Genomic DNA, 23480 nt, shown 5'->3' on the forward strand with positions numbered 1-23480 from the left:
CTTCTTCTCTACCTTCTACATCAGTGCCATAACCAAACCCCAAGCATGGCCTGTCAGTGGTTCACAGTCTAAATTTAAACTGCAGCAGACCAACTGGGTTGCAGTTATTTCACTGTGCTTGGGGGGCTTTTTCTGTCAGAGGCCCTCCGGCAGCAGGGGAGGCCTGTGGGACGGCGTAAAGTTGAATGGAGAGGAGAAGGGGAAAGGGCAAAACGGATGTACCAATGAAGTCTGGAAACTAACCATTGCAACAAGGGATTTTAAAACTTTTCCACTCTTTGGGAATATACTGTAAGAAGATCAAGTTCTTTACCACTGGAGACTTGTTTCAGGTAGTGGCGTCAAGATGGCGGCTGCAGCAGAAGCAGCCACAGTTATCATGAATGAAGAGGAGCTGAAGAGGAAGCAAAGGGAAAAACTGAAAAAGCTCCAAGCAACAGGTGGCAACCCTCGGCCAGCTCGCTCATTGTTCATGTTCACACTGAAAAACCCGTTCCGCAAGGCCTGCATCAACATTGTGGAGTGGAAGTATCCTTTCAAAAATAGTTAATAACAAATGGTCTCTTAATAATAATTTGCCAAATTTATAAGTTATATTATCAATGTGGAAGTTATAAGTGATATTTAGAGAGATCTGTTCCTCCTCTAATCATGTATTACTTGACAAAATCTAAATAAGAAAATATAATTTCATTGTTGGTTGGCATAGAGCTACTGTCACTGTACAGCTAAACAAATAACCATATGCCAGCCTGGTGAGTGATGGAGTATCATGGCTGATGTGACTGGTCTTACATATTACAAGGAGAGTTTTCTTTTTCATGTGTCAAATCTATATAGCCATTACATTTACAGGCAGGCAGCTTTATATACATCACATCACAAAGTGGATTCTCCTGCACGTGTGTCACATTATTTCCTCTGTAACAAGAAGATGGTTACAGTTTAATCACATTGGTATGTGATTTTGTAACACATACATATTAGACTAAATTAACTTGTGAAAAGTAAGTATTTGTATTTTATGTCATGGTCAAAGAATAAACACATCATCACTATATATTCTGGCCAAATAGAGCAACTATTCCTATATAACCATCTGTGTATAATGTTTAAATGGCCAGTCGTATTCTTGGGTCCTGCAGCTGTCCTACAACATCACAGGGAGACATGATGCTGACCTGGCAGGGGAATTTTCTCACAGATACCCCTAGAGGTAGAAATGAGTCAGTGCACCAGGCCGTATTACACCGCACTGTGACTGGGCACCTTGGTATCACTCTTGTTTAGAGATTATGTTTCATGCTACATCAGAAGAACAGATTAATAAATGCCCTACTTTCTTAGCTGGCAGCGCATCCTGCATGTAACACAAAGACACTAGTGACTGTAACTGTTTGTTATATAAGTTTAGGCCAGGAGTTTAGAGGTTTTAGAAAATCATCAATGCATGAGTGTAATATGTGCAACAAATGTAACTACTATTTAGTTATTTTCTTGTGAAGTCAATAATTTCTAAATAATCCTGAGCGTTCCCTCTCAGAACTTTTGAGATAATCATCTTATTGACCATCTTTGCAAACTGTATAGCATTGGCTGTTTTCCTGCCCATGCCTGAAGAAGACTCCAATAACACCAACTCCAGTTTGGTGAGTTCCAAGTATAAACAACACAGTACAATACACTTGGCTGCATTTGTTATGAATACAATCTGCCACAGGTTTCAACTACACTCTTTAATTAAAATTAATTTACACTCTTTCCAAATGAATTTCTTTCTGATGCAAAATACTATTGTTTCTTCTTCTACTTATACAATAAATTCACTAAAACCATGAGGACTTTGTAATACACTTTTCACTGTATTTATTTTTCCATTGACCTATTCATAGACATAAATTCTTCTTCTTACTTAGTGTGCTATTTCTCAAAGGTGAATAGTGTAAGTGGAGCAGGGCAGGAGCCTTGCTTCTAGAAGTAGGTCACCTCACCACACACCACCACAAAGACACAGGGAGGGTGGGTGAAACTGCTTAACTGTTGCCTCTAACCCCTAAAACCATTGTCATCATGATCTATTGAAACTGTTGTGATTTAAGCAACAAGAGAGCTATATTTCATCAAGGCTAAATGTAATATATTGTTTTTGAGTAATGTTGACATTAGATGTCTGAATTGATTAAGGGGTCGATGGGTTGTGGTGTCCAAACAGTATTGACCTGTTGTGTCTGCACAGAGCAGAAGGATGCGAGCAGAGTATCATGTAGCAGTTGTAGTAAACACACAATAACTAATTCAACCATTTGATCATAACAGTGTATTACATTGTATTTTCCCAAGTGGCATGATATGAAATACTGTACCAGTGAAGGTCAAATCACTAGCAAAAAATATGAGAAAATAGTCGTAACAAAAGGTGACTGTCTGATTGCCTCCAGTACATATTTAAAGATACAATTAACTGGCTGCTCCTTAATATCGCATTACATAATTAAATTTCAAATGCCCGACTGTATGAATCATTGTGACTCATTAGCCATTCATCTGTGAAGTGTCACAGCATCATCTTCATTGAACAGCTGTTAGCCAAAATGTCCCTGCCAAGCTCACAGTGTATTTTTTTTCTGTATTTGCATCACAAGCAATATACTTAAACATTTCATTTTTGTATTTTTAGGAAAGTCTGGAGTACATCTTCCTGGTCATCTTCACTGCTGAGTGCTTTCTAAAGATAGTGGCGTATGGGTTAGTGTTTCATGAAGGAGCCTATTTAAGGAACTGTTGGAACATATTGGACTTTGTCATTGTCTTTATGGGGTAAGCTTTCATACCACTGGCATTTAAGCTTTAACAGCAGTTTATCCCCTTTCTGATTCCTATTTTTTTTTCCAGTCTCTTCACCTTTGCCTTGGACACCATCAATAAGATTGCAGGTGTGCCAATGGAGAAAGGTGGAGGGTTTGATATGAAAGCCCTGAGAGCATTCAGAGTGCTAAGGCCGCTTCGTCTAGTCTCTGGAGTCCCAAGTAAGACATTTAATTGACTTTACCATTATGCATTTGCCATTGTTTGGGTTTAATTATTCCCACTGTCAGGCCTGCAGGTGGTAATGAACTCTATACTAAAAGCTATGCTACCTCTTCTACACATCGCTTTGTTGGTCTTTCTTCTGGTCACCATCTACGCCATCATGGGACTGGAGCTGTTCAAGTGCAAAATGCATAAGACTTGCTATTACACCAACACAGGTAAATTGAGACTGCCATGTTGCACACTGAATCAAATGTATAGCTTAATCTTTGTGTGTGCATGTATATATATATATATATATATATATATATATATATATATATATATATATATATATATATATATATATATATATATATATATATATATATATATATATATATATATATATATATATATATATATATATATATATATATATAAAAATGTGTCTTGTGTCCTCAGATATCTATGCCGCTGCTGAAGGAGAGATGCCTGCGCCCTGTGCTCAGGCTGGTAATGGTCGTCGGTGCATCATCAACGGCTCAGAGTGTCGTCCGGGCTGGGAGGGTCCTAACAACGGCATCACCCACTTCGATAACATTGGATTTGCCATGCTAACGGTCTACCAGTGTATTACTATGGAAGGGTGGACCAAAGTGCTCTACTGGGTCAGTTCGTAATGGGTCTTTTATGATGTTTATTAATTGGATGCTGTTAGTGTTAAACTTGGGCACTAAAGTTATCTGCCTCTTTCAGGTTAATGACGCCATAGGAAATGAATGGCCATGGCTCTACTTTGTTCCCCTGATATTGATAGGCTCATTCTTTGTGCTGAATTTAGTTTTGGGTGTACTCAGCGGGTAAGACAGCATGATTACTATTTACCCTGACTTTATTTGTTTAAGTTTTTATAGCAATTATAATGATGTGTTTTTAGGGAGTTCACCAAAGAGCGAGAAAAGGCCAAGTCCCGTGGAGAGTTTCAGAAGTTACGAGAACGTCAGCAGTTGGATGAGGATCTCCACGGATACATGGAGTGGATCACTCACGCTGAGGTCCTGGATGCTGATCGAGAGGGCAAAGGTGGGTGTAAAAAGACAATTGTATTCATGGGTTTCACCATTAAAAGAAAAGAAAAATATATATATTTTTCTTTTTAAATTGTTAATTGTTACCGCAACTTATACATCCGATGTTTTATTTTTGTCAGGACTCCTGCCTTTGACTAATGGAGAAGATGATACAGACAGCTTGTATGGTTTGGAAGGAAAAAGTAAAGTAATCTACTACTAGTAAGTAATAATAATAATAATAACAATAATTATAATGAGTGCCACATAGGTATCAGAATTATGCAACTTATATGAATGAATATATTTACAACTATGTACTTTGTTTGATACAGTCGCTTGGCTCGCCGCTGGAACAGATTCTTCAGAATGAAATGTCTCATCTATGTGAAAACCAAGACTTTTTACTGGATTGTGATGATTCTGGTCTTCCTCAACACCTTAACTATTGCGACAGAACATCATGACCAGTCTGAACGGCTCACCAACCTCCAAGGTCATAGATACACTTAGGGAATATCAAATGTAGCGCAATGTGTGCTAATGAGTGAAACTTTCTTTCCAGATGTGGCCAGTCGTGTGCTCCTGGTGCTGTTTGTTCTGGAGATGTTTATGAAGATGTATGCTTTGGGCCCGAGACAGTATTTCATGTCTCTTTTTAACCGTTTTGACTTTTTTGTGGTGATGTGCGGCATTCTGGAGATGATCATGCTCTCCGCTGGTGCCGTTACTCCTTTGGGCTTCTCTGTACTGAGGTGTATTCGTCTACTTAGGATCCTTAAAGTCACAAAGTAAGGCCTGCCACTTAAACATAACCCACAGTTTAAGTTGTATGGCCTTATACCATCTGTCTCTGTCTTTCAGGTATTGGACCTCCCTGAGTAATCTTGTAGCCTCTCTCCTAAACTCAGTCCGCTCCATTGCCTCCCTGCTCCTCCTCCTCTTCCTCTTCATTGTTATTTTTTCACTCCTGGGTATGCAGGTGTTTGGTGGAAAATTCATCTTTTCTGATAACAGACCGCGACGCAGTAACTTTGACAACTTCCCTCAGGCTCTCATTAGCGTGTTTCAGGTGAGCTGTCTTTCTCTTTTCTCCCTAACTTTAATCGTTTATTTCTTCCAGCCTTCATTTTCTGTTCTCTCAGATCTTAACAGGAGAGGACTGGACTACCATCATGAACAATGGCATTATGGCGTATGGAGGGCCAGTCTTTCCTGGCATCTTGGTGGCCATCTATTTCATTGTGCTCTTTGTTTGTGGCAACTGTATCCTTTGCAAATTATGACTTCCAGATAAGCAGATTTTTTTTGCTTGTTTGATGTTCTATTAGCATGATAAATCAAGGCATTTTATGATTTTATAAAAAAAATTTCAGTATGTCATTTTTAATTAAGCTGTTTTTTTTATTTGCATATTACTATCCAAGTAAAAGGGGACAGAAAGTAGTTTTTATTTTCACTGCAATCAATGTATCATATATGCACTCAGATATGTTTTCCTTAGTAGCTGCAATTAGATATCCTTCTCAATGTGTTTTTGGCCATTGCTGTGGACAATTTGGCTGAAGCCGAGAGTCTCACATCAGCCCAGAAGGAGAAGGCAGAGGAGAAAATGCGAAGGAAACTACTAAGGTATTTACTCACAGATTAGACAAAACGCAATATACCACAATTAATTGAATCCTTTGCATCACTCTCTCCTTTGCCCTTCAGATCTAAAATGCCAGATAAAACTGATGAGGAGAGGGAGAGATATGCAAAGAAACTGGCAGAGCAGAGAGCAAAGCTGGAGGGAATGCCCACTACAGCCAAGGTTTGTGTTTGTAGTATCATATGGCCTCAGCCTCTGAAACCACACACCACTACTGGATAACAGAGCACAATTTTCCATTAAATCACTCCTCATGATTTCTTTGCAGCTCAAAATTGATGAGTTTGAGTCCAACGTAAATGAAGTAAAGGACCCATTCCCTCCAGCAGACTTCCCAGGTATACATTTATGTGATATTTATTCCACATTTTTGTAAGATTTCAAATGAAAGCCTCAAAAGGATAGAGGAATCATACGCTCCTGTTTACCAGGCTTGCATGCTGCATTACAGTGGTAAGTATAGTAAAGCCTACTTATTAATAGACTCAGCCAGTGGCTCTAAACTTAGACAAGCTACTGACACTACTAACTTCCATATAAAGAAAAAGAAGAACTGGTATTCATGTATTAATATTTTTTTGAAAATTTTATGTTAATGCACCAAATTTAACTTCCAAAGTTTGTAAAATAATCCAATGTAAATAAAAAGGTAATAATCAGATCTCACAAAACTTCATAAACCTTTATTTACATGTACACAAAACATGTACACCCCCCCCCACACACACACACACACACATATATATATATATATATATATATATAGAGAGAGAGAGAGAGAGAGAGAGAGAGAGAGAGAGAGAGAGAGAGAGAGAGAGAGAGAGAGAGAGAGGGGGGGGGAGACAGAGAGAGACAGAGAGAGAGAGAGAGATACACTATTTACTCACCCTTGAATGCACTGTTGTTCCTCAGGTGATGATGAAGAGGAAGAGCCGGAGATCCCCATCAGCCCTCGGCCCAGACCCATGGCCGACCTGCAGCTAAAAGAGGAAGCAGTGCCCCTGCCCGAAGCCAGCTCCTTTTTCATCTTTGGCCCTCAAAACAAGTACAAACATCACACTCCACTAGTGACATTACACATTACACAAGGGTAATTATTTTGAGTGTTTACTATCATTGTTCAACACTGGTGACCTAGGTTCCGTAAGCTGTGCTATAAGATCATCAATGCCTCCTCCTTCACCAACCTGATCCTGCTGTTCATCCTTTTGTCCTCAATCTCTCTGGCGGCTGAGGATCCCATTGACCCCAAGTCCTACAGAAATCAGGTAATAAAAAATTATTGTTTTTTAAAAAATCTAAAATTTCTCTATCTTTTTAAATCTTTATTATGTTTTTGTTAGATCCTGGCCTATGCTGACATTGTCTTCACAACTGTCTTCACTATTGAAATTGTGCTAAAGGTAATTTAGTTAGAGGTTGTGCTGTTTTATTATTTGGCTTTAATGGAATTTGAGTCAATCACATTTATTGTTGTAAACTAACACAAATCTCTGCTATTATGGAACAGATGACAGTCTATGGAGCGTTTATGCACGAGGGTTCTTTCTGCCGTAACTCCTTCAACATCCTTGATCTGATTGTGGTCGGAGTCTCCCTGCTTTCAATGGGAATGGAGTGAGCACAGCATTAAGTATCAGGATTTATCACTGTGCATGTTCCTTTTCATTACTTTGTGTATTTCTCTGTGTCTAGATCTAGTGCCATCTCTGTGGTGAAGATTCTCAGGGTGTTGAGGGTGCTCAGGCCTCTCAGAGCTATCAATAGAGCCAAAGGATTAAAGGTGAGATACATACCTAAATAATAACACCTCTACGACAATCAGCCCATAAGTGACCAGTGTCTAACGCAATACCTATTTTTATTGACAGCACGTTGTCCAGTGTGTGTTTGTGGCCATTAAAACCATTGGAAACATCGTCTTGGTCACGATGCTGCTGAATTTTATGTTTGCCTGTATTGGAGTCCAACTCTTTAAGGTACATTTGAAAACATATAGTACTGAAAGATTCCAATACTGCAGTGTATGTATTTTAAAAGCCCTATACTGTATTATGAACAATCAGTAGCACAGTCTTTTATAGTTGGAGGCAGTTCTCATCACAATGCAGAGTTAATATAATTCAGTAGCAAAAATAAAAATCAAGTAGAGTGTCTTAACATGTAATATTTTTGCTTTTTCATTAGGGTAAATTCTATAGCTGTACAGACCCAGTGAAAATGACAGAGGAGGAATGCCAGTAAGATCTTTTTTTCAAATTTTATAAATTACTACCAATTCTATTCTAACATGAACTAATTTGTTTGTTTGCAGAGGATTCTTCTATAAACACGTGGAAAACTCCCTGGAGGACACAGTTCTTGCCAAAAGAGAATGGATTAATAGTGACTTTAACTTTGATAATGTTCTTTTTGGCATGCTCGCTCTCTTCACCGTGTCCACATTTGAAGGCTGGCCAAAGTGAGTTGTGAATTTAATTTGATAGATTCGATTTCTCATTCATCTCGATTGATTTAGACAACAACAGTTAAGACCTTGGCTTTAATGCATTGCCTTAAGTCAGAGACAATCACATTGCTAGCAACCATTTTTATTTCCCAACCATTTGACAACTTTTTATCCTTGCTTTGAGCCTTGAACATTTACCCTATTCTAAAATTTGTTTCCAGACTTTTATACAGAGCGATTGACTCAGACCAGGAAGACATGGGCCCGGTTTTCAATAACAGAGTGGATGTGTCTATATTTTTCATCATCTACATTATCCTTATCGCCTTCTTCATGATGAATATCTTCGTGGGCTTTGTCATTGTCACCTTCCAGGAGCAGGGCGAGCAAGAGTACAAGAACTGTGAACTTGATAAGAACCAGGTACACTATCAGTGACTTCTATATGGCCACACTATATAATAACTACATTTTAATAAGCCTTAATAAAGCATGAACAAATACTTTATTAAAAATGTGTCAGACTTGGTAACTACTTAATCAACACACAAACTATAACTCCTATCCTATTAACTAAGTAGTTCTAAGCCTGAATCATTTAGTCTTCATATTTTATTAAGGTTTATTACGCTGTAGTTATTATAAGATAGTATCTAGATAGATTATTCAAATGTGTGTTTAGGTTTTCTTTTATTTCGTCTCCTCGTGAATTAATTTGCTTAAGTATTTAAAAAGTTAATATTTTGATTCTTGTTCCTCCAGCGTCAGTGTGTTCAGTACGCCCTGAAAGCTCGCCCTCTGAGGTGCTACATCCCTAAGAACCCTTATCAGTACAGGGTCTGGTACATCGTCACCTCCTGCTACTTTGAGTACCTCATGTTCTTCCTGATTATGCTCAACACACTGTGTCTTGGAATGCAGGTATTTATTTAAAGGGAACAAATGTAACTAAATATGTATAAGTGCTGTTTTTAGACTAATGTTTGAATATTCCTCTTGTAGCACTGTAACCAGTCAGACCATGTGACCAAATTGTCCGATACTCTGAACTTGATCTTCACTGTGCTCTTCACAGTGGAGATGATCCTCAAACTCATGGCCTTCAAAGCGAGAGTAAGTAGTTTAACATTACAATAAGCAAGACAGGCCCCGTCTTTTCTCACACGATTCACTGTGTTTGTTTTTGTACACAGGGCTACTTTGGAGACCCTTGGAATGTTTTTGACTTCATTATAGTCATTGGTAGCGTGGTTGATGTGATCCTAAGTGAAGTGGATGTGAGTAAAACATAACATTAATCTAATAATGTAAATTGCCAACTTATTTTTCCACAGGTGTTTTACAGGTGTTAATGTTGACAAATATTTCAAACTCTACTTGAATTCTAAGAAATACAATCGATATTTGATACTGATTTTTATACCGCAGTCAATGTAAAAGTAAAAGTAATAGTAGTTTGTGGTCTTACACTAGACCATTGGAAAACTATTCAGGAATTGTCCAGTTTTGTCCCTGGCCTTTATTTCATTTTTTTCATTATCGATACTTCTTCAAATTAGCATCTAGTTTTGATACGAGTTTTAGTATCAATTAGTATCAATTGATATTTTTATTTTTTTTACAAGCCCAATGTAAGGCTTTCTGTATAAAATGCCACCTTCAGATGAACATAATTACAACCCAGGTGTCAAATGAATTTAAGGTGTCAAATGAATTCAAATCGATCCCATTAAATGCTCAAATACCAAGAAGGACCTGTATTTATTATTAAACTACAAGATTTGTCCAAATTTGAATTTAATGTCACTTTTGTGCTGATATACACTTATTTTGTCGAGCACGATGTCATTATTCTTTCTTCACATTTCTGCACTGCCATTGCTCATAAACACCCACGCAGCTTTTCTCTCTCATTGAACACCACTTCTGTATTGCTCTGTCCTGGTCACTCTCCTCACCCATCTCACTGTGTCCCCCACAGACTGCCCTAGCTGCCAGTGGAGGCCTGTACTGTCTCCATGGTTGTCCTGTAAATATCTGCACTGCTGCATGAGCCTTGTGAACAAAACTGTGCACTACTAAATCTAACTGAAGCATGTGTGGATCTAAAGGCTTTTCTACTGACCAAACCAAAGCAGGTGTCTAATCTAGTTTTAGTAGTTCATTTTCTTCAGTTGTTAATCTTACAGTTCAATGCAAGACTTGTATATGTCTTCAGTTTGTAACAGTATTGGTTGTATAGTACTGAATGCTAGTTTGGGATTTAAAACAACAACAACAAAGCATTTATGAAGCTTGCAATGAATGCAACTTTATTATTAATTTTGTGCTAATCTGTGGCATGATGAGTTATAAATAGTTGTTGTTTTAGTTCACAGTAAATAAGGATTGAGCATCTCAGAAATCTGAACTTGAAAATAGAAGCTTTGATACGTACTTTTAAATAATGAATTGTGTTTAACTGTAGAGCATAGTGGCTCTTATTATTTGTTGAAAACATCTAACATCACTGTCTTCTTTATACAGGAAACAAATCCAATGCAGGCAATTGCGGTAAGCCTGATTCTGTTAAGATGCAAAATAAATTATTGTTCCTAAACTGAGTAATTCAAATGTTTTCTCTTTCTCTCCAGGCAACTGAAAATGCTTCAGTTTCCATCACGTTCTTCAGACTTTTCCGTGTCATGCGTTTGGTTAAATTGTTGAACCGTTCAGAGGGCATCCGTAATCTGCTGTGGACCTTTATTAAATCTTTCCAGGTTTCTATTAAAGCCTCTTATCTCTCAGCACTACAATTGTCATTGCCAAATAATTTACCAGTTTGTTTATTGTTCATAGGCTCTACCCCATGTAGCTCTGCTTATTGTCATGTTATTCTTTATATATGCTGTCATCGGTATGCAGGTAAACTCTCTCATATACAGTTTCCATTTTTGTCTCAGTCGATTTGCTTACGTTACTCCTCATTTGTTTCAGATATTTGGTAAAATAGCCTTAGTTGACGGCACCCAAATCAACCGCAACAATAACTTCCAGACATTCCCACAAGCAGTGCTAATGTTGTTCCGGTCTGTCTTTAAATTCTTGGTTGCATTTTGTAGATGTTAGGATCAGGTCTGATGTTGCGTGTTTTCTTATGCAGATGTGCAACCGGAGAGCAGTGGCAGGAGGTCATGATGGCGTCCATGTATGGGAAAAAGTGTGACCCAAAATCAGACTACCTTCCCGGGGAGGAGTACACTTGTGGCTCTGGTTTTGCAGTCATCTATTTCCTGAGCTTCTATTGTCTCTGTGCCTTCCTGGTGAGCAGCTGTATGAAGTACATTGTATTTACTATATAATTGAATTGTATTTGTTAAATGTCTTCCTTTTTGCAGATTCTTAACCTCTTTGTGGCTGTTATTATGGACAACTTTGATTATCTGACCCGCGACTGGTCTCTCCTTGGTCCGCACCATTTGGATGAATTCAAAAAGATTTGGGCTGAATATGACCCAGAAGCAACGTAAGATAAAAAAAATTATATATATATATATATATATATATATATATATATATATATATATATATATATATATATATATATATATATATATATATATGTTACTATAGAGAACATAAATCTTTTTATTTATGAACCATATTGTCTGAACAGAGGAAGAATTAAGCATCTGGACGTGGTCACTTTACTGCGTCGCATCCAGCCTCCACTTGGATTTGGCAAGTTCTGCCCTCACCGAGCTGCCTGCAAGGTAATGTTCTGTCTGTGTGGAACATATTGTAGCATTCTGAAAACACACTGAATTTTTTCGGGAAGATTATTTTCTCAACAAAAGGGCTACAGTAGGCCATAACCCATGCCAAAACAAAAGCAAAACAACAGCAGTCTCCAAAACAAGTATGACAACAACAACAACAAGTAACTGACGAACAGAACCTTCATTTCAACTTGTCGGAATAGCGACCAAGTGTCACATAAAAAAAGCAATTACATTAACAACAACAACAACAACAACAACAACAACAACAACACATAAACAGTTACAAGAACAACAAAAGGTGTCAACTCTGAGGTAAACACAAAATATCTAATCATTACAATATGGTTAATGCTAGATAATAAACACCAGAGGGACATTTTGCTGTGATTGGTCATTTGAAGTTTAGGAACAGGACTATAATTTACACATTACCATAGCGACTAGAGCTACCTTGTCACTTCAGAGCTGACTACCTAGCACTCACTAGCTTGTTTTTTTGTTGGAATGAATAATCTTATTTTTTAACATTTTTTGGCTGCAGCGTTTGGTTGGAATGAACATGCCTCTGAACAGCGATGGCACTGTCACATTCAATGCAACACTGTTCGCTCTGGTCAGGACCGCACTAAAGATCAAAACTGAAGGTGGGGCTTGGTGTTTATTGACCTTCTTATCTTTGTTTCTTTGTTACCGGTTCTAATAACAGCAATTTCTCTGAACAGGCAACTTTGAGCAGGCCAATGAGGAGCTCAGAGCAATTATTAAGAAAATCTGGAAGCGCACCAGTATGAAGCTGTTGGATCAGGTCATCCCACCTATTGGAGGTGGGAAGTCAGCAGTGTTATATCAGTATGATATTTACAAATCTGTATTAACAGCCTGATATGATCTTGTCTTGTTTTTGCTTGTAGATGATGAGGTGACTGTGGGCAAATTCTATGCCACGTTCTTGCTCCAAGACCATTTCCGCAAATTCATGAAGCGCCAAGAGGAATACTATGGCTACAGACCAACCAAGAAGAATGCATCAGGCCCAGAGATACAGGTCTGTGCAAACCCTTGGCCTTTGTAGTGTGTAAACTACAAATCAATGAACATGAAATTAGTAAAAAAAAAGTGATGTACAATAAGTGACTTCTTCCCATTATATTGTTTCTTAGGCTGGTCTGAGGAGTATTGAGGAAGAGGCTGCTCCAGAGATGCATCGGGCGATTTCAGGAGACCTGCAAAATGAGGAGGAGATGGACCGAGCGATGGAGGAGGCTGGAGAAGAGGCCATTTTCCAGGTGAATCTACATGTGTTACAAAAGTTAAAGGTGCACTATGTACGTTTTCTGTTGAAGGGTCCCCCTTTAATTAAAGATAAATTCAATATGGGCAATCACAATATCCCTATGGAAACAAGCAAGTGGCGGACCCTCCACTAGAAAACCTTTAAGAGCCCACCGTATGTCTTGTTGGCAGCGTTCCCATGGCTTGTTTGGAAACCGCGTCACCTCTTTCTCTTCTGAACCGGCCAATGCTCAAGCAAATCAACAGATGACCGCCCAGCGCCCTCTGCAGTTCTCTGAGAGTCAGCCCGACTCTCCTCCAAACTCTAACACAGAGTTTTTCCCCACAGCCCCACCAAGGAGCAACACTAACAACAATGCATTTGAGTAAGATATGAATATTTTAGTGTCATTTCTGTTCTGTGAAATGTATCTAACTGCTGATATTTGTTTTAGTTTTTCATTTGAAAGAGAAGGGAGCCCTGCAGAGTTTTACAATAATCTGGAGGATTCAGAACTAGGTTTGTGAACAAAAAAGGTTTACACTAATGTGGTGTTTGACACTTAAATAGACTCAATAGTTTTCTCTTTTCACTTTTCAACAGACAGTAGACGCTCCTGGAACTTCTCAGTGAGAACAGACAAATCACAGGTACTAAAATAGCACCATCTAACTGAATCATTTCAGAAAGATAAATGTTATTTACATTGTGGATTATTCTATCTTTAGTTTGCATATGACCCAAACTACGATGACAGTCAGAGCCAGTTCTCTCAGTCGGCAGCTGACCAGCTCGTCCAGGAGGTACACCACTGAGACACTAATTACTGCAGACTGTGTCAGACTGTCACATGATTGTGTTATCAGCTCTGTGCCTGTGGCATTTAAGATCAGGAGGACAAAACAAGCTGAATTAGTTTTTTTTATATATAAATGTAATTGGATCCAAAGTTACTCATGTAAATATTTATAAATGTAAAACAATGAAACTATTATTTTAAAGTCAGCATTGTTTAATTGATTTCAGGCCCTGTTCAAAGGTGGTGTGGGCTCTCTGGCGGGTGATCCTGGGTTTGTGTCTGTCGCTAAGAGGGAGCTGGCTGAGGCGATGCACCTACCTGTATCTGAGATAGAGGGCGCTGCTCAGAGCCTCCTCAAAGAGCGCTCCATCTCTCAGGCTTCTAACAAAAAGAGACGTCCCATCCCCGTACCCCCATCGGCCCCATCGGCCCCCTCTGCAGCACAGACCAGCCGCCCGGAACCAGCTGTGAGGAGGAAAAGACGTCCTGTACCCATGATCCCCTCACTATCCCGGGAGGAGCACGACGAGACGGACTCTCATGTTTAGACTCTGTCTTGAAAAACACTTATTTTACACACACAGTTGGCTCAGCCTCACCGCACTTCACCTAGCTTGGTTGGTTTTTATGTTTAATTATCCATTGCGGTAAACAGATCCATCAACAAAAACAATGATAATAAAAACTATTCTTATACTGGACTCTATAGGTATAGTTAAAAAACAACATTAATCTCTTTACTGACCATTCTTTGAAGTGTGTGAGGTAAACCATTCCTTTGACTAATGGACGATCCACATGAGTGAGCCACATGTCCTGAGTTCAGACAGGACTCACTGTGACCCAAGTGAAAACCTGCAGCTTAAGACTGTGCTGTAGTTCACTGTCATCACCAGGCCAAACGTACATCAGTCTTTACACTGGTCATTTGGTTCTGATGCTGTTCAATAAGAGACTAGGAGGTGTTCAAGTCTCCTGCTAGGTTTTCTTAATACAATTTCTTTCAGCTCACCACTATTTGTGGTTTGAAGTATCAGAAGACTCTTTTTAACTGGGACACATTTTAATTTCAAATTAATTTTAAACGTAGTTTTGTGATTTGTTACACCACTTTGTGGTCCATACTTTTGTGTAAATACAGTAAATAGCCTATGTAAAATGTCCTTGTACCTGGTGTAGCGTGGACTGAAGCATAATCTATATTCACTATTGTGCGCAAACACACTGCACTTTTCTGTCCAGTGCCTTGATCCAAACATTGTAAATGTTTAACATGTTATTAGTTTGGCTGTGCTTTTGAGACTTACTCTGGATGAGGCTTGGTGAACAAATCTAAAAAAATAAATGTTGGTATTTAACATTTTCAATACTTGAGTTACAAATTACAGGTGAAAAAGAAGATACATGATTCATGGTATGAAGTTAAAGAGTAGGAAAATGTCAGTGTGTGAATGACATACAGTTGAAGTTATGGTGTGAAAACTGAAACCTGCTAAAAATAGTGTTGCAGAGCACAGATGCGTCTTTGAGGGACACTCATACAGTAACATACAGCAGTGTAAACTCTACAAATAAAGGCAATTAAATTATTAATGTTTTTCATTTATTAAGGTAATCAACAAAACAGGTCATAGACATTGTGTCAGAATTTTTAGATAAACCAAATTGTTTCAGAGAACTCGTATAAAAGAATATTTCAAGAGACCAATAAAAAACATAAAATAGCTTTGTGGTGTCATGATCCTTACTGTATTTGTAGCTGTTTCACATGGGAATGTTTATACTGTAACTGCAATAGCAGTTTCTCGATTACTCCTAAAAACGTAGCACATAAACACAAACACATTTCAGCAACTTAATAAGCAAGGGCTTAAATCACATTACTGACAAAAGACCATACACAGTATAAAAGATTAGCTTAGCAGTACATTGACTACAATGATTGGGACAGTTAAAAGCTTGGTTTAATGTTTCACACAATTAAAATCATTTGGCCAATCAAAAAAGAGCCAATGAGTATGTTACACATTGACCTGGTTGTCAATCCCAAAACTAAAAACTCACTATTTGAGCATATCCAAAACATTAAAACAAAATAACATAATAGGCTAAGGCTACATGATGTGTCACTACAGAATAAGTGGGAAATACCGACGATATAAAAAAAACTGCAGAGGTCAGGGTTGGGAGTGCTTGTCCTATTCATTTGGATTTGGGTTGGCATCTGGATACTGGGAGAGGTCAAATGTCAACACTTTGCTGATGACACAATCTCCTTGCTGCAAATATAAGAAAATACACAGAATTTGTCAGGCTGCATTATTGTTTACATCTACTGAATAGATCACTGAAATGAATTGGACACCAACCTCAGGGTAAACGCCAATCAATGAATCAGCCTTTGTGTAGAATTCTTCCTTCAAAGAAATCACAATAGCTTGGAAGTTTTGTACAGACTGATCTTTGATGTAATTGGCCACCTAGTCAGGATGCAGGAAACAATTTCTGTGTCATAAACAGTTCTAAAATTGTCATAAACATTGGCAATTGTCATATTACCTTTCCAATATTTGTGTTGTCTAAAGCTGCATCAATCTCATCCAGAACGAAGAATGGTGCAGGTTTGTAGCTGTAGACAAATGTGTAGAAATACAGTATTATAATAATAACAATTTAATCTAGTGGGTATTCATTTGAATTTACCTGTGAATGGCAAATAGCAGGGCCAGGGCAGCAACAGTCTTCTCTCCTCCAGATAAATTATCCATAGGCCTGAATCGCTTTCCTGGAGCTACACAGTTGTAATTGATGCCATCTAAATACGGCTCTTCAGGGTTCTCGGGACCAAGGAAAGCCTATGAAAAATAAAGTTGAGTAAAGTATTCTTTAACATGCATTTCAAGTGCCTACTTATAACGGCATACCTGGGCACTACTGTTGCGTGAAAGCGACTTGTAGATCTCATCAATGTTCGTGGCCACAGATTCAAAACAAGTATTAAAGCGATCAAAGCGCTCCTTCTTGATCTGTTCAAAAGCTTGTTTGGCTTTCTTGGCCCTCTTACGAGCTGCTTCAAACTCTTGAGAATACATAAATGTAAATGTGTTAATACACTATATACACTAGTTTAATACAGTAAGCTAAAGTGTATGTATTCCATATCCATAATGTTTACGGCCCTTACCATCACTGGTTTCTTGAAACTTGTCTCTCACACTCTCCAGTTTCTCCATGGCTTTCATGTTGGGAGCACTAATCCTCTGAAGGATGCTCTGCTGTTCATTCAAACGCTGCTGAAGTGTGTTTGTCTCAGCTTTGATTTCTTCCTCAGAAAGTGCATCCTGTGACAAAAGAATGAAAAGAACAAGATTAATAAGAGGCTTAATTCGGAATGAGGACGTTTATGCTAATCTTGAGAGACGGAAGTGTACCTTGAGGTCTTCAGACAGGTGGCTGTAGTCTATTTCAATCAGAGCTTCTTTTGCTGAAACATTGCTCGATGTTCTCTGACTGCTGGACTCCTCATTCTGGGAACTGCCCTAAAAAGAATAACAAAGTAAAAGAAAAATGTGTTATATGGGACTAGACACAATTTATTAATTGGGTAATACTGTAGCTGTACCTCTCCCTGACTGATATCATCCATTGTCCCTGATCGAAGAGGCAGCCTGATGTCCTGCATTTTACAGGCTTGTAACAAGTTGTGTCGGTCGCTGCGCTTCTGCTCCAGTTTGGTCTCAATAGCTGTCACCTCTTTTTGAAGTTGTGTCAACTCTCTGGAATAAACACAGAATAGGACAATGACCAACACGAGAAAAACAGAACACTTTGATATAGCTTTATTTGAAAGAACTCACTTGTTGGCACCACCCAGTTTTTTGCGAATCTCTTCCATTTCATGGTTTTTATCATTCACTTCAGATTTCTTAGTAAGATGCTGATTTTTCAGGTCCTGTAGCTGGGCCATGGTTTCATCAATGATTTTCATATGCCTGTGTTCCTCCTACAGAAAAATGAACAGGTTTGAGCCAATATTTAGTCAAAATATCAATACAAGTTGTGTTAATTTTCCCATTGTTACCTTTTTCAGTCGTTCAATTTCATTCTCATCCTTTTTGACAGTTTGCTCCCACATCATCACCTTCTCCTGGTCCTCCTTCAGCTGGTTCTTCTCGTAGTCCAACTGGATCCCCAGACGAGTCTTCTGAGTCTCAAACTCAAGGCTGAGGAAGATAAATCCAATCCATCAGATCATGGGCAGTATAATGTAATGCTCATTAGAACTGTCACTCACCGCTTCTTTGCAATTTCATTTTGTCTCTTGACCTTCTCCTCTTCAAATTCTCGTATGTTTCTCACACCAATCTCCTTACAGAACTCCACAAAGACCTCATCTTCTACCTACAGCGCATAAAGTTGGTAGTAAAATGCATGTTTTTTATAAAACCAACAAGATCCCAGTTTTGGTAAGCTCACGAGATTCATGCGATCCCTCAGGTCAGTGATCTCTCTTTCACGTGATTGGATGATCCTCTTAATGTCATTAATGCGAGGGCCAAAGTTTGCCAGCTCACTCTCAAGCTTTGATTTTTCCTGCAAAACACACATTTTTTTAGCTCTGCTCCTGTTGAATTTTAGCCACGTTACTTGGATGAATATACATGTCATTTTGGAGCTCTTCAGCGCATGGATTACTCTCAGATTTAAAAAGTAAAAAAAAAAACAAAAAACAAAAAAAAAACAACAGAGCACTCATTATTTAAAAGCCTTTATCGTCACATGGCATGACCTCTGATGAGGAAGAAAGGCCTAAAGCCTTTTGGACTATTAAAAATACTATTGTTGGGAGTCGATTTACCTGCATGTTGAGGGACAGATGGCGGGTTTTGGTCTGTTCCAAGTCGCTCTGGGAGTATTTCAGTCTCATTTGTAAACCATGCGCCTGAGACTGAACCTGACGCAGCTCAGCCTCTTTCCTTTTGGCTTTCATTTGCTCCTACAAAAAAAGACCATACCGAATATAAAAATGTTTTTTGAGTGAAAAGTGTTCATAGGGACAGACAAGATAACTTTCACATGTACCTTGAGCTCATCAGTCAGTTTTTCTTTCTTCTCTTTCAGCTTGTCCACTGCTTTCTCATCCCACCGGCGAGCCTTTGCCTTCAGGTCGCTGGCTCCTCCAGAGATGACACCCGACTTTTGGAAGAGAGTACCATCCAGGGCTACAGTCTGAAGAAAGAAGATCCAAGACTAATAAACATGAAGCCTAGCTTTAACAAATTTAAACTTATCCTTAAATGCACACCTTGTGTCTGTAGGGCCCTCCAAAAGCAATTCTTCGTGCGTCTTCTACATTCTCACAGACCAGAGCATTGCCGCAGGCATACTGCAGGGCCTTCTTAATGTGAGGGGGTTCATAGCGAATTACATCAATCACCAGCTTGGCTCCACGTAGTTCTCTCAGTTTCTCGTCAGTTGGCTTAACCTTTTTATAATGACAACTTTATTTAGCCACTGAATGTGGTACTTGGTAGAACTAGTTTATTTATCAACAAGTGACTGGAGTAGTATTATACAGTAGTACTACCTCGAGGTAATCAAGTGGGAGGAAAGTCTCAGGCTCTCCTCTCTGCTCCTTGATATACTGAATACAGTCTCTGCCAGTTTTTTCAGAGTCAACAATGATGGCATCCATGTTCTTCCCCAACACTTTGGTCACAGCAATTTGATACTTCTTCTGAGTTGGTTGACACAAGTCGATCAGCCGACCATACTGGTAAGGAAAGAAAAGTTCAATTCTCTAGTTTTCATGCTCTCTTTACAAACCGGGAAAAGCAATTATAACATTAATTTATATTTACCACAGAGCCAGGGTAGAGTCTTTTAATACTCTCCATGATCTCAGCCTTGCGTTGCTGTCTGCTGTTCTCCTGCCTGTCAATCCTGGCATCTCCCAGCTGCTCCATTACCTACAGCAAAATGTGATGATTCAAACTTGTCATATACTGATATGGTGATTACGGTGGCATCACTATACCCTTTAAATGTAGCCATGGTTATTCATTTATTCCTACTGCATGTACAGATATCAAATGTAAAAAGGTATAATGATCACACTGGGAACACGGCATCATGTTCAAACCTCTTAAAGATCATTGTGCAACACTTTATGTCATTCAATTTATATTGACTACCTGGTTAAGCTCCATGTTGATTTCATCAATCCTCCTCTTGGCCATCTCCACCTCTTCAGTCAGCTCCTCCTCCATACGTTTCTGCTCATCAAGAGACTGTCTGAAAAGCATTGACAAAGGTGGATCAATTTTACAACTAAAAAGAAACGCAACAAAATAGTACAGAGCCAGAAATTAATACCGGCTGGTAGTAATATAGTCTTCCAGTTTTTCAATACGCTTCTGGTTTTCTTCAATTTCACGAATCTTCTGTTTGATTTTGGCCTTAATTAGAAACAAAAAAGTACAGTATTTAGTAATTTACAATAATTTACCTACCAAAATTACAAATATGTCTGATTTTCTACCTCCGTCTCCACTTTCTTTCTCTCTTCTAAATCAAGGCGGTCCTGGTCTGCCTTTTGGTCACGGTTGAACTTTTCCAATTCCTGAGCCAAAGTAGCTGCTCGTTTACTGGCCTCCTCTTTCAAACGATGGTACTGTTTAACCTACAATGTCAAAAATGTCAAGAAAAGTGTAAAGGAATATAAAAGGTAAGGTAATATGCATCAATTTTGATGAAAAAAAATCAAACCTGGTTTTCCTCCAGTGTTAAATCTTGACCCTGGCTTTGAGCCTCCTCTTCCATGCGCTCCTCAAAATCTTGCTTTGCCAGTTCGACTGCCCTCATCTCTTTGTCCAGCTCGTCCATATCTGCTTTACGCTTTTTGTACATCTTCTGGGCGTTTTGCAGTGATTTTCGGGCTGCTTCAAGCTTTTTGATTTTGTGTGATGTGTTTTCTTTAGCCTTGATGTATTGTGGCCTCTTTTGGTTCAACTCAGAGTCTTTCTCCCTGTGAGCAAAATTTGAAATGTTAAAATGTTAAAATGTCAACTCAACATAACCCAAACAAAACTTACTTGATTTCTTTTTCAATAGTCTGCTGCTCTCTCATCAGCCTGCCCAATTCTTTTTTCTTTTCCTTCAGCTCCTCCTCAACATGGTCCATACGTTTGCGATCCTTGTCTATCTCCTTATTACGCTGACCAAGTTCTTTGTTGAGTTTCTCAATCTCTGTCTCATTGTGATACAATTTAAAAAGTTGCAGCTGAACACTGGCCCTAGCTACTTCATCTTTCAGACGTTGATAACGTTCAGCCTGATGGGGAAAAACACAGATGAGATGAGATTTTAAATTAGTTTAATATTTGTTTTTCTTTTCTAATTTTGTTTAAATAATCAATTATAGAAGGTACAAACATACCTCTTCCTTTTCTTGTTTGGCCTCTTTGCGCTCAGCAGCAATGTTTTTCTTTCTATGGTAATTAAATTGAGTGTCCTCCTCTGCTTTCACCATTTCCTTCTTCCTCCGGTCATATTCTTGAGCCAGTTCTCCAGAGCGAGAGATCTCCTCAAACAAAGCTGTTCGCTCCTTAGGGTTTTTCATTGCAATGGATTCAACAGCTCCCTAACAAAAAGTAGAAAAAATAACATTGGTGAATGTAAAAGAGCTGTAATTTCTAAAAGATCATTAAGTTTTTATGTTGAATATAAATATTAGTATACAATAAGCACATATTTAGACAATTAATGTTATATTTAACACCTGTCATGGGGCTACAGATTAAAAATAGCTTTTCTGGCCAATTCTGGGATATTTACAGAAATGTTTATTAATATGCACAATACATGAAATAAATAAATACCTGGAAGACTTTTCATTAGTATATATGCAAAGCTATCAGATGAATAGATGACCCATATAATGAATTACAATGTGACAATTTATGAATATGATAGTAAGTATTGGCTGTGGTCTTTATGATTATTATTATTGCATTGGATGTCAACAAAGATTTTCTCAACATCAGTAGTATAGCGTATAGTTTTGAGAATGTGGAAAAAGTCTTACCTGGAAAACAAGGAAATTTCTTGCTTTGATCAGGATCCCAAGTTTTTCCAGCTCTTCGCTGTATTCAGGCAGACCAACTACTTTGTTGTTGATGCGATACTCAGAGGAAGCTCCTGAAAATATCAGAAAACACAATGTGATGACACATCATAGGGATGGTGCCCATTATTTAAAAAAAAATAGATGTGGCAGGACAAATCATTTTGGTATAACAGAACACATACCAATAATGACTCGTGTAAAAGAACGCTCCTCTCCATTATCCTCCTGATAAACCATACTGACAAAAGCTCTGTTAGCAGCTGGTTTTCCAACAGGTGCTCCATGGATAAGATCTTTAAGGGTTTTAACTCGCAAATTACTGGTCTTCTCTGCCAAAACAAAGCTGATGGCATCCATCAGATTGGACTTGCCTAAAAAAAGTAAAAAAAAAAAAAAAAAAAAAGTAAAAAATAAAATCATGCAATAATGAAAATCAGTTATGCTGGTTGCATTGATAGAAACGTAAAGAAAACATTAATTGGTGAACAAATAACCAAATTAAAACCCCAAGACATCAAGAACAGGAATGTATAGCTACTATCAGAAAAGTATATGAGAACACATAAGCACAAATTAAAGTCATCGCAACATGCTCCACTGTTTACAGTCAGCAGTAGCTTTTAGCAATAGCTACCGCCAACAGTGAAACATTAATTATGACAACATACCAGATCCATTGGGTCCGATGATCGCTGTGAACTTGTGGAATGGACCGATGATCTGCCTGCCTTTGTATGACTTGAAGTTCTCTATTTCTATAAGCTTTAGGTATCCCATATTGTCTATGTGTTGGTTCCTAGAAGGGGTGTATCAATTTTGATCTCTTTGCTAGCTAATGCTAACGACCGATGTCTTCCAAAAAACGATTCCCCTCAAAGACGCATGCACTTTTGTGTGAATCGATCTATCAATTGAATATATCGCAGTGTAATGCCAAAACCATCATGCAAACCACATCTCAAGTGGTATAGTCTGAATTTTTTTTAAAAGTGATAAAATAGCGGCAGTTCATTGCAAAAACAATGCGCCATTTTACAGACCTTCCGGAAGTGAGTAGTGCGCGCGAGCATCGTAAGCTCGTAGACTACCGCGAGATCACCGATGCTTTAAGGACGGATATACTTTTGTTGAACTTTTTTTGTTATTATAACTGTATTATATATAAGATTATTTTAGTTGTTTTGTCAGTATTACGTGTCTTGATGTCCCAGCATGCGTAACAATTTTGCAACGGACTTTTTACATTCTAAAATTAAGTGGCAATATTAGTTGCCATAGTAACTGTACACAAAGTAGCTGAACAGCTTTAGTGTTTTATCTGAAGGTAAGCCTTCTAA

General features: G+C 38.4%; 2 protein-coding genes across 2 annotated transcripts; one reads left to right on the forward strand and one right to left on the reverse strand.

Moving 5' to 3' along the window:
- Nucleotides 1-125: 125 nt before the first annotated feature.
- Nucleotides 126-15740, forward strand: LOC117373303 (dihydropyridine-sensitive L-type skeletal muscle calcium channel subunit alpha-1-like). The gene is made up of 45 exons (XM_033969258.2): nucleotides 126-528; nucleotides 1544-1649; nucleotides 2678-2817; nucleotides 2893-3026; nucleotides 3096-3248; nucleotides 3475-3680; nucleotides 3769-3872; nucleotides 3950-4095; nucleotides 4223-4304; nucleotides 4418-4578; nucleotides 4648-4873; nucleotides 4947-5154; nucleotides 5228-5348; nucleotides 5600-5714; nucleotides 5796-5895; nucleotides 6002-6071; nucleotides 6646-6778; nucleotides 6872-7001; nucleotides 7077-7136; nucleotides 7244-7350; nucleotides 7429-7516; nucleotides 7605-7712; nucleotides 7921-7973; nucleotides 8048-8194; nucleotides 8404-8605; nucleotides 8945-9103; nucleotides 9185-9295; nucleotides 9376-9459; nucleotides 10164-10211; nucleotides 10709-10735; nucleotides 10816-10941; nucleotides 11021-11086; nucleotides 11159-11250; nucleotides 11325-11484; nucleotides 11560-11687; nucleotides 11838-11934; nucleotides 12485-12587; nucleotides 12666-12767; nucleotides 12855-12988; nucleotides 13104-13229; nucleotides 13408-13601; nucleotides 13671-13735; nucleotides 13820-13866; nucleotides 13945-14019; nucleotides 14243-15740. The coding sequence occupies exons 1-45, from the start codon at nucleotides 347-349 to the stop codon at nucleotides 14561-14563; spliced, it is 5547 nt and encodes a 1848-aa protein (XP_033825149.1). The 5' UTR covers nucleotides 126-346; the 3' UTR covers nucleotides 14564-15740.
- Nucleotides 15731-23214, reverse strand: smc1a (structural maintenance of chromosomes 1A). The gene is made up of 26 exons (XM_033969036.2): nucleotides 22812-23214; nucleotides 22326-22514; nucleotides 22102-22214; nucleotides 21454-21657; nucleotides 21110-21348; nucleotides 20784-21042; nucleotides 20557-20697; nucleotides 20391-20473; nucleotides 20210-20309; nucleotides 19877-19984; nucleotides 19603-19788; nucleotides 19321-19500; nucleotides 19098-19244; nucleotides 18874-19011; nucleotides 18492-18608; nucleotides 18310-18416; nucleotides 18097-18238; nucleotides 17873-18018; nucleotides 17638-17791; nucleotides 17447-17554; nucleotides 17200-17356; nucleotides 16940-17094; nucleotides 16719-16870; nucleotides 16575-16644; nucleotides 16385-16495; nucleotides 15731-16294 (listed from the first exon to the last, which is right to left on the reverse strand). Exons 1-26 carry the CDS (start codon nucleotides 22918-22920, stop codon nucleotides 16214-16216), a joined length of 3696 nt encoding a protein of 1231 aa, XP_033824927.1. The 5' UTR covers nucleotides 22921-23214; the 3' UTR covers nucleotides 15731-16213.
- Nucleotides 23215-23480: the final 266 nt, after the last annotated feature.

The sequence above is a fragment of the Periophthalmus magnuspinnatus genome, chromosome 7 (assembly GCF_009829125.3).
Source record: "Periophthalmus magnuspinnatus isolate fPerMag1 chromosome 7, fPerMag1.2.pri, whole genome shotgun sequence".
NCBI classification, from domain to species: domain Eukaryota; kingdom Metazoa; phylum Chordata; class Actinopteri; order Gobiiformes; family Gobiidae; genus Periophthalmus; species Periophthalmus magnuspinnatus.